Genomic DNA, 11,800 nt, shown 5'->3' with positions numbered 1-11,800 from the left:
CTGGGATTTGTAGTTTCACAACCGCTTGAGTTCCGCAGATTGGCGCTACGAGTATTAAAGGAACAGTAACATTAAAAAAATCACCAATACTTGTGCTCCTCCTCTTGCATCATTTTTTCAATGTAAACCCCACCTATAAATACAGACCACACCCTCAAAATGACAGCTAAAGTACCTTCACTAACAACGCCATCAGAATGACATTGTAAAGAGCTCACAAACTGACTCACATAAACAATGGCAGCAGTAGCCACTAGGGGGAGCTCACTACACACACATTTATATAGCGTCCATTGAAGTCAATGGCAATAATATAATATAAATTCATATGCAGCAAGCTCCCCCTAGTGGCGACTTCCAGGAGTACTTAGGAGAATATGGTACATACATGGTGGACGTATCCACATATAGGCTGGAGTGGTGAAGTGAATCCTGAAACGCAGCGTGCGTTTATTCATTAACAGAATATGGTGTTGGATAAAAACAATTCCAGGTTTTATTGGAAATGTGTAAAAAAAAAAAGTGATAAATTAAGGCCTCATGCACCCGACCGTAATTTAAATTAGCGGCCCATTAATTTCTATCGGCCATGAACACCTTCCCGTATATTTATGGGTATATGTCCGGACCGTAGAAATGACCCATGAAGAATAAGACATGTCCTATTTTTCCGCATTTACGGACCGTGCTCATATACTTTTTAGGGTATGTTCACACGCAGAGTTTTCAGGCGTAATTCGGGGTGTAAACGTGAACATAGCCTTACTGAGAGGATGGCCCGCAAATGCGGGTGACACTCCGCGGCCCGTTCGTGCCGTATTTACTGACTAAAAATACTGTTCCGTCGCGTGCATGCGGCCTATCCCCTTGCTGCTGCAGACGTTTTTCCTCCCCGTCTTCCAATAGCCATAACTTTTATTTTCTGTCTATACAGCGGTATGAGGGCGTGTTTTTTTGCAGGGACGAGTTGTCGTTTTTATTGTACCACATAATGAGCTGCGAAACTGAAATTTTTTTTGTGGGCTGAAATAGAAATAAAACGGATTCCGTTGCTTTTTGGGTTTCATTTTCAAGGCGTTCACCGTGCGGTAAAAACGACATGTTATCTTTAGGCCAAGTTCACACTAGCGTTAGTATACGTTTACCGTTCTTCCGTTAGAGGAAGAGAGGATCGAAAGATAAAACGGAAAGCAGCGGTTCCGTTAGAATTACCATTAATTTCAATTGTAATTCTTTTGTTTCAGTTGCTTTCCGTTTGTCTCCGTCCGCCAGTTTTCAGTTTTTTTGACAGAAGCAAAAGTGCAGTCTGCGGGTGAATTACAATTATGGCGATACCAAATTGTCACTGGACTGGATCGTTTAAAAAAAAAAAAAAGTTGCGCTGCTATTGCTTGAAAATGACACTTTTTTGCCCCATTCACATGACGTATTTGTTATATGTTTTAGCAAATCTCAGCCACACGCTAAAAAAATACGCAGAAAAGTCGTGCAGAATCCGCAGCATGTCAATATATGCTGCGTATTCTCAGCGGAGATGCTGCGTGTTTGGGCCAGAGACTTTAATAGGCAGCAGAAATTCTGCAAAAAAATACGCTAAGTTGAGTTTTGTCGCGGTTTGTACAGCATTTACGCAGCGGAAACGCTGTAAAAACCGCTGTAAATCCGCAGGTGCACATAAACTCTGCCACAATTAAAGCTTCACACTAAAACTGCTGGAAAAAATCCACAGTGTGGCCAAATATTACATTAACAGGGTTGTCCACTTTCTGAAAACGTATGACCTATCCACCGGATAGGTCATCAGTATATGATTGGTGCGTGTCCAACATCCGGACCCCGCACCGATCCGGCACTCCGGCTTTGGAGCCGGAAGCAGATGCCTCCGGTCAAAGAATAGCGGCCAAGCTGCAGTGTTGCAGCTCTTCTCCTATTCAAGTGAATAGGAGGCGTGCTGCAGTTCCGCCGAACGGCCACTATGCAATGTACGGCGCCATCTGCTTCCGGCTCCAACTACTGCATCCCGTTCCAAACATTCGGTGCACGGAGGCAGCCAGAGTTGCAGATCGGTGCAGAGTCCGGATGTCGGACACGCACCGATCATATATTGATGACCTATCCTGTGGATAGGTCATACGTTTTCAGAAAGTGGACAACCCCTTTAAATCGATAGTAAAATATAAAATGCGCTACATACAACTGCGTTTTGATTTGTGGCATTTTTAAGGCAATTTTGCGTTCAGTGGTGTTTTTTCCCAAACGCAGCATGCTCTGGCTATGGCGTTTTTCCTATAAGCCTCTCCATAGGACTTCGAAAACCGCATCGCCATTCACAGAAAAACCACATGTGTTGTGGCCAAAACACATGTGGTTTTTCTGTGAATGGCGATGCGGTTTTCGTCTGTGTGGTTTTATATAGGTGAAACACACCTATATGCACCCTTAGGCTAAGTTCCCAAAGGTCGGATAAAAATCACGCAGCGTGTCCGACCTGGAACCCGCAGTACATTCAGTACGAAAAATCGCACCACGTTGTGGTGCCGTTTTTCAAACGGTATTTCCGCTGCGGAAGAAAGCGCTCATACTTACCCCCTCCGTCTTCTCTGCGCGTAGTCCGGCCTCCTACGATGACGTTGCAGGCCATGTGACCCTGCAGCCTGTGATTCTGTGATTGGCTGCAGCGGTCACATGGGATGAAACTTCATCCCAAGAGGCCGGACTGCAGGAAGGAGGAGGAGGAGGTCGTTCTGGGTAAGTATGATTTTTTTTTCCGGAGTTGCGATTTTTGAGGTTACGCCTCCAAAACTTGCAACACTTGGCTTTCCGTTGCGGGTTTTGCATGCCCATTGAATTCAATGTGGAAAACCCGCAATGGAAAATCAACCAAAAATTCTGCTGCGTTTACGCTATATGGGAACCCAGCCTAAGACCGGGTTCCCACATAGTTTAAACTCTGCAGAATTTCCGCAACGGAATTGTGTGTGGAAATTCCGCAGCATTTACAGTAGCAGCAAAGTGATTTATAAAATCTCATGCCCACGCGTTGAAAAAAAATGCAGTGAAAACGTTCATAAATTGACTGCGGTGCAGATTTGAAATACGCAGCATGTCTATTTATGCTGCGTTTTCGTTGCTTTTCTGGTTTCCCCCCTTTAATTCAATGGGGGGGGGGGGTAAAACCCACAACAATTCGCAAGCGTTGCGATTTTTTCAACGAAAAAGCTGTCATTCTGCCAGAAACAGTCGCAACACTTGGCTATTTGTTGCAGGTTTTACATTGTTACACCTGGAGTTGGTGTGTGGGGGGGGGGGGGGGCACAGGCACAGAGCATCGCATCGCACAGGAATGTAGTAATACCCACACACTGGCGACATCAATCTGGTCATGGTTTGTAGCTGAGCACAAGCCCCAGGATAGCCTCCCCTCCCTGCCCAGCCCTCCAGTCACTTCCATTGGCGGCTGATAAGTGTGAGGTTCACCACATCCTCTTCCTGTCTCCCATTATCACATGAGGACAAACCTCCCACCTCACTCACACATCCAGGGGGAACATGTCAGCCACCCCCGTCAGGTCTCCCACCCTGCAGAGCCACAAGATGAAGAAAGATGAATCCTTCCTGGGCAAGCTGGGGGGCACCCTGGTCAGGAAGAAGAAAGCTAAAGAAGGTGAGATGGGGGGGTCACCCTATTACATCAGTGCATGTATAATACTAAAGGGATGAGAGGGTCAGACTGTTCTGATGACAGGAGGGAAAGGGTTAAGAAATTGAGCTCATTACGGTGGGGCTGGGCAGGAAGGAGTCAAGGGGGTGACACTGGAGTTTTGTTGAGGGGGCTCCCAGGAATGGGTTCACGGGCTGTCTGATATGTCGCTGTGAACTGACGGGTGTTTTAGGGGTTAATGGTTGCTGCAGAGACCCCCGTGTGCTGATTTTTAGGGCAGGCAGGATAGAGTTAACTGCACAGGCTGCTGTATATGTGATATCAGTGTGAACTTGTAAGAAATCGGCGACAGCGGTGACATCTTACGTTACAAAGCCGGCACTCCCGCCGCTGGAGGTACCAATGTTGCCCATATATATATATATATATATATATATCTCTTCTGCTGTAACTTTTATAACCGTGTTACTCTTACTATTCAGAGATGTAAGGGTCCATTCAGACGTTGCGGTTAGAAACGCAACCGTAACGAAAAATGTACCAAATCAAGGTAAAAATGAATGAGTTCGCAACGTCTGAGTGGTATTGCCGTATATTGCTCAACAGAGCGGCGTTGTATCGTGTACAAGGATAATAAAACGAAATAACCCAAATATAAAGGGTGGAGCGGGGGCAGCGCGACTAGACCTGATGTAGGATTTTAATGCCAGGTGAGGATCATAAAGGGGGGGGGGGGGGGGAAATCTTCTACTTTTTCCTCTTCTCTTTTTTATTTTTTTAATTCACTTCTGGTTGTGGTTTAAAAAGCTGCATAGAAAACCGGCATGTGTGAAAGCAACCGGGGTGTATTCAGACCTGCAGGTTTTGTACAGGTTTTTTTTTTATGCAGTTTTTTTTAAACCAAAACCAGGAGGAGAAGTAGAATCTGAAAAAAATCAGCCGAAAATTTTTTCATAAATTGTCCTGCGCAGCGTTTTTTAAATCCACAGCAATCTATGCTTCAGAATCGCTGGTTTTCTGTTGTGGGTTTTCCTCAATTGAGAGGTAAAACCCGCAAAAAAACAGCAAATGTTGCGATTTTTGCGTGGAAAAGATGCGATTCCGATGCGAAAATCGCAACTCAGAAAAAAAACAACCCTTTTTTTTAAATGAATAAAATTGTTAGTACTTCCTATTCCGGCCTGGACAGAGAACAGAATATCTGATCGCTATCAAAACGGAGAATGGGGTAAGTATAAACTTTTTTTAATTTTTTCACCAGCGGAGATTCCGCCTGGAAAACGTCACCACAATTTGGAGCATTTTTTTTTATTTTTTACGGAATTCCCTACGGCTTTCAGGACGGATACGCTGTGTACTTTTACGCAGCGTATCCGCCCTGTGTGAACACATCCTTATACTTTCTCTTCCTTTATGATCCACACCTGATTTTGTCTTCAAGAATTGCCGGAAAAAAACAACCTGATTTAAACCTGCATGTGTGAATACACCCGTACTGCATATCCACAATCTGTTTGAAAACCCCGCCACCCGCATGCGGCCATTGTTTGCGGACGCTGCTACGTGGGACCGTACCCTTGAGATGGGATCACACATTGCGCTAAATGTGTCTTTTTTTTTTTTTTTAAATAAAAAAAAGCATTTTAACCAATTCATGATTTCATCATGACCAGCTGACTTTTTAATGCGTATGGGGATGTCCCGACTTCCCCGGCAGCAGATGTCGATGGAAAGAAGGATCGGGCATTTCAACACGCTTGCCCGATCCTTTTTTTTTTTTTTTCCTATAGGAGATAAGCAGCTGCTAGAGGAGTCTAGCAGCGCCTTTCTCCCCTCTGAAAACACAACGAATGCTCGGCCAGGAATAGCTGTCGGCCGAGCGCGCGTATTGCCAAAATTTCACAGCTTTAGGCAAGAGACACTATGGGGGGACACACACCCTACATGTCCATTTCCCCACAAAGTCTATGTAGTCTGCTGGGTAGTCCCCCCCGACATTAGATTATTATTGGCCGAAATCGAATGTCTATGGCCATTTTTAGCCTCTTGCAGTCTGAAATGGCTGACAACAGAGAACAGACTGTATTCCTCTGCTCTACACACAGGGCACAGTCTAGTCTGAGATTCCTGTAACTTCTGAGAACTGGAACATGTCACGGCTCAGATCTCGCAGAACGTCGCCCCCCCCCCCCATCTAGATTCCTTTGTTCTGTCCCTTCCTGTCTCATGTGTCATTTTTATCCCCTTCTATTACTATACGAGTGTCCCTGTGCTCCGGAAAGGCCCGCCGCGCTCCATATATTTTAGCCCATTTTATGTTGCTCTGTTTATTTCTAGATTGTCCTTTCCTTGGATGATGACGTAAAAATCAGGAAATGCAGGGTACAGGTGACGTCTGTTTTCAGAATTATTTTTTAATAGGGATCGGAGCTCCAAAACCACTGCTTAACTTCACACAGCCATAGATTTAAATGATACGCTTCTGCCTGCCTACAGGCACCACTAGAGGGAGCTCACTACATGCAAATGTATACAGCACATGGAAGAGACCACATTGCACACAGGTAATGGGGTTGACTTAATTAAAGGGGTATAACCATATTACAGAATATGTAATAAATGTCTGATAGCGTAACTTGAAGCTCCAACCTACTATGGGCCTTTTATAATGCTCGTGTCTTCTGTGGCAGAGGGGCATTTGGGCCCATTTAAAGGGGTTGTCCCAGAATCAACAATTATCACCTATCCACAGGTTATAATTGTCTGATCACTGGGAACCCCACCGATCGCGAGAAACAGGGTCCCGAAACCCCAGATCCTCCTCACTGCACACCTGCACCACGTCCCTTGCTAATAAACAGATCGCAAAGTTTTATCCTGCTGGGACCCCCATCGATCGTCTATAATATGTGGGGAAACTTGGCAGTAAGTCCTCATGCACACGGCTGTGATATACGGACCGCATGTCCCAGACCGAACACAGATCAGGGAGCCGGGCTCCTAGTATCATAGTTGTGTATGACGCAAGGTGTCCTTGCCTCCGCGGGAATACTGTCCCGTACTGAAACATGTTTGTGCATGAGGCTTTAGTGTTCAATTTCCCTGCAGCGCCACCGCAGGGGAAATTAGGCATTACATAGTGTCCATTCGTATCAATGTGTAATGCAGGACAGGCAGGTCCTCCTGAGCGAGAGACGCTCTATGTAACTATTGTGGCAAAGAGAAGAGGATCCTAAACAGGGCACCCGCCTCTATTCGCTACAAATTTCCTATTCAGATATATGAAAATGGGCCTTCTAAACTGGACATACCATTTTAAGGGTATGTTCACATAGAGTATATTAGCGCTGTTTTTGATTCGGAAACCGCGCCAAACGCCCGAAATCGCTTCCCATTGATTTCAATCGGAGGCGTTTTTTTTTCCACGAGCTGTTAAAAAGAAGCTGGAAAATGAAGCGACATGCCCTATCTTCGGCCACTTCCGTCTCTGAGCTCCCATTGACATCAATGGGAGGCAGAGAAAGCCGTTTTCGCAGCGGTTTTTATCCGCTGCGCTCAATGACCACGGCTGAAAAACGCGGCCAACAGTGTGCAGGCAGGTCAAAATATGCCTCAAAATACCTGATGGAATTTTGAGGCCGATATTTCCACCTGCAAAAAAACTGTGTGAACAGGGTCTAAAGCTTTTTTTTCTTCGACTATTGACTTTTATGACATCCCCAATGCCTCCAGAGAAAAGGGGTGCCTGACCCCTGATTTTTTTTTTTTATCCTTTTATCTCTTTTATTAGGACCACAATGCACCAGAGCCACATTACATTTATTTGTTACTTTATGCTCCTAAATGTCAAATTGCGTAAAACACTCCTCGTACGCTTAAAATATATATATTGTGAAATGATGTGGACACACTGAGTTTTGCTATGGGGCCCTATGATTTCTGTGTACGTCCTTGGATTTGTAGGCTTACCCGTTTAAAGGGTCTCAAATATGTTTACTACTTATAGATACTGAAAAAACGGTAAACCCGTGTGTTGTGGTGTGTGACGCTGGGGAGTTATATTGACCTGTGCATGCTTGTATTTGGGCAGCGGCACAGTAAGGGTTACTGCCTGTCAGGGAGTGAGGAATGTGCGTCCTGGGGGCAGGGAGGGGAGATCCTATAAATTGCTGGGTGGATGAGCGGCTGTAACTATATAAAGATTCCTATACACAAAACTATTATCTCACAGATCTGAGCGTTTCATTCAATTAGGCCTCATGCACACGGCCGTATAGCAGATCAGTGATGTCCGGTTCCGTAATAGGGCGCCCTTAGGCTGTTACGGGCCTGTACTGTACCTCAAACTTTATAAGGTGGCTAATAGAGGTTATTTTTTCTCACAGACTTACATGCAGAGTCCTCCAGGAAAATAAAATAGTCTCATGTTCCCTCGCATGCCGTATTGCGGAGGTATTCTCCCCTAGAAGCAATGCCGTGTTGTATGAGGGCACCATATGGCGGCACTTGGTGTCTCTGTAAAACAGAACCATAGAGACCTTGTTCCAGTGTACAGGCTCCATGCACAGGCCTAATACATAAAAATATGTATAGGAGATTATACACACACACATACAGTACTATCAGGAGCTATAATGTTGAGAATCGCCGGGGATTCAAGTCCTGGGAAAGCCCTTGAAGTCACTGTTCATATATGGACTGTGACGTTGGGAGCTTTAAGATGACGGACTCCCGTCGGCAATGCTTTCGCTGGGGATTCCGCTCATGGAGGAGACCCTGTCGTCACTGTCCGTATATGGACAAGGACGTCAGAGGCTTCCCCAGTTCCACAATCTTCGGCCCGAGCATCAGAAGGACTCCGTAGTTGAAAGCTTTTGACATCACTGTCCATGTATGGACAGTGACGTCAGGGGCTTCCACAGGCCCGGACTCCCCAACCTGAGTGCTACCTGATTCTCTTTCTGAGGACTCTGGAAGTCCCCTGAGGTATACGTTTGACGTAGAGTGGCACCAGTCTCGCATAGGCTCCCATGTAATAATAATTTAAAAAAAAAAACATCCCGCGCAGTATAATTTATTTTTTTATTATATCCTTCAGGATGAAATACTGTAGTCTCCTACGTTATTCCATTTACCAAAAAAAAAAGTATAACGACATACCAGCCCGACGGAGGCCAAAAGGAATCTCCTTTGGTCTCCATCGTGCTAATGGAGCCCTATGGACACGTTAAGCGTTTACGTCGGGAGCTTTCTTAACCCTCAGCCCGCCTTCTCAAAAACAGAAAAACATGACCCCTCCATGAGAAGCTGAGATCGGAGATGTTGTTTGCAGGCCGCTCGTTGTGTATAGCTGGTTTTCGTACCTGGAGACCTTTTTATATACGGATGTGTGACTGATCTGAGCAGCTCGTCTTATCACTCCACGTTTGTGTGAGTCTCCGACTTTAGGTGCAGTGTCCCTTTAAAATGATCGGCCATTTTTCCCCTGCTTAGCATGTTCCAGTGAGATGAGCTATCGGCAGGAAGCAGTATGGACACATTATTTGCATTGTCACTTCTGCTGTATAAATACTGGAGAACTTGGTCTTTTCGTACTGTCAAATTCCCCGAATCGCCCACAGGAAAGTAAATATCGTTTTTAAATAAATACTTATTTTTGCGATTAGAAAGCTCTTTAGAACAGAGTTCTCTTCCCTGCTGTCAGATTAAGTGGACTAGTCAATGGGACGCAGCACAGAGTATTTCAGGAGAGGAGTGAGCTGATCTTGTGATCTGTCCCCTCTGATGACTAAAGGGCTGCATGTGATGGGTAGTGCCCTGTGAGGAGCGGTCTGGAAACAAGTGGGAGGTCACAGATGGATAGTGGATGGATAAGATGGTCCCGAGCAGTGCAGAGTATTTCAGGAGAGGAGTGTGCTGATCTTGAAGCAGTGACGTCCTCTCATGATGAAGGCGGTGTTATGATAGAGGGAAATGGAAGCAGGTAGGAGCTAATACATTGATAGTGGAAGAAGCATTGTCTCAGCAGCACAGAGTATTTCGGGAGAACAGTGCTCATCGTATGAAAGGCAGTCTGAGGACAGGGCTGCATGAGATTAGAGCAGTGTTATGATGTGAGGACGGGAATAGGAAAAGAATGAAAGCATTAGAAGCACAGAGTATTTTAGGAGAATTGTAAGCTGATCTTGTGGGAGGCAGTGACCTGTCCAATCATGTGATTTGTTAGTGAGCACAAGGCTGCATGTGACAGAGTCCTGATCTGAGGAGATGAATGGATGCTGTGAGACAGAGGGGAAGAATTAGAATCTCATAGCAGCACAGAGTATTTCAGGAGTATTTACAGAGTTCTGCTATAAAGTTATGTAATGCAGAGAAAAATAATTCCTGTTGCTTATTTTTCATGCCAATCGTTACAGACCTGATTTTCCTAACGCAGACATTTATGGCATCTCCACAGGATAGTCCATAAATGTCTGATAAATGCAGGTCCCATCTTCGACCACCACATTCAGGCGGAGAAAGATTCGAAAGGTCACCGTGTGGCTAAGAGGTGCGGGTTCCACCTTTTGACTGCTGCATTTCGGTGAAGAATGAATGGCAAATCCAGTGGATATGCCATACATTAATTTGGAGTACCCCTTTAAGATGAAGCATTTTTATGGTCCTCTATTTCTGAACATGGGCGCCACCTGCTGTTTATAAGATACATTGCAGGAAGCAGCAGACACCCATTCTTGTGAGATGACTTGGTTGGGCCATCTTACATGAGTAGGGGCGTCATCTGTGAGTCACATTATGTTTCATAAACCTTCTAAGGGCTTGGGGCCCAGTTTCGTGGTTAGTAATGTTCCTACAAAATTTTACCAAATATACCTACACTCATAACGTTGCCATTTTTTGGGGGTGGGGTGAGAGTGGTTACGTCCTTCGCCAACTTGTATAAAATCTTGCCTTTATTCTATTGTGTATTATGATTACGGCGATAGTAAATACGTGTTTTTTTTGTTCCCTTTTCAATAAAACATTTTTTAATGGAAAATGTTTTTTACATATTTTTTTCTTTTTTGTAATTTTTTTCTTTTTTTTTTAAATTTTTCTTTCCAAACTTTATTAAGGTATGTATTTTAATGTACAGGGCCTAATTGAGACTCGGTTATGGCAGCTTTGGGAGACTTCTTAGGCCTTCTTCACACGGGCGTATCAGATTCACGCGCGTGAATCGGGTCTGTGTGTTGCGTTATGCGTCAGTGCTTTGCGAGTGGCATGCGTTATTCACGCACTCGCAAAGCACATCTTGTTTTTTTTAAGTATTATTTTCAATTGAATTGATGCGTAAATCACGTACCGCACACTGATATCTATCCGTGTGCGGTGAGTGGTTTTCACGCACCCATTGACTTCAATGGGCGCGTAAGTGAGTGAGAACGCACCAATATAGGACATGCAGTGAGTTTTACACAGCGGACTCTAGCTGCGTTAAAAATCACGCATGTGTGAGCAGCCCCATTGAAATCAATGCGTCCGTGTGCTGTGCGTTGTTTCGACGCACAGTGCACGGACGTGATTCACGCTCGTGTGAATGAGGCCTTACAGGATCCTGTGATCGCAAATTGGGTGACAAAGGGTTTCGATGGCCGTACACTTGAGATGACATTCGGCCGATTTTGGCCAATTAACTGGAACGATCGTTTTCAAAAGGCTAATGGCGGTTTTCTGTCTGTCCGAAAATGTGATCGGCCAGGTTGGATCATTTGCCGCTTTGCACCAGCCTCGGAGTCCGATTTTTATAAAACCGACCCTCTGATGGGCCAGTTCAGTCTCTATTGTTGCAGATGGGATCATTCTTTCGAATAATCCCATGGATGATTGATTGATCGATCGATCACGAATGATTGCGGCCGATCATTGGCTTGTGTGGCTGGCTTCAGATGTCGTGGTTGCTATTGACCATGACATCTAAGGAGTAAATGCCCAGTATTGCAATTATTAGTTACAGCCGGGTGATGATGCGGGCGCAGCTACAGAGTCCACGCCATAATTGCTCCGTACATGTACCGCACAGTCTGGGAAGAACTCCGCATCTGTGCATACTGGTTTCCAAAAAAACATACGGTCTGGAACAACCAGTTTCTTCTGACT

At 45.0% G+C, this 11,800-nt stretch overlaps 1 protein-coding gene across 1 annotated transcript in view; it reads left to right on the top strand.

The window, feature by feature from the left end:
* Positions 1-3,474: 3,474 nt before the first annotated feature.
* The window catches only part of PARVB (parvin beta), a 34,854-nt gene continuing 26,528 nt past the window's right edge, over positions 3,475-11,800 (top strand). Inside the window, exon 1 of the mRNA XM_075855965.1 lies at positions 3,475-3,664. Coding sequence (XP_075712080.1) covers positions 3,550-3,664 — 115 coding nt within the window. The 5' untranslated portion in view covers positions 3,475-3,549. The remainder of the gene's footprint in view (positions 3,665-11,800) is intronic.

This window comes from Rhinoderma darwinii, chromosome 3 (assembly GCF_050947455.1).
Source record: "Rhinoderma darwinii isolate aRhiDar2 chromosome 3, aRhiDar2.hap1, whole genome shotgun sequence".
In the NCBI taxonomy this organism is placed as follows: Eukaryota; Metazoa; Chordata; class Amphibia; order Anura; family Rhinodermatidae; genus Rhinoderma; species Rhinoderma darwinii.
The sequence above is the reverse complement of the archived record's forward strand: the minus strand, read 5'-3'. Positions and strand labels throughout refer to the sequence as shown.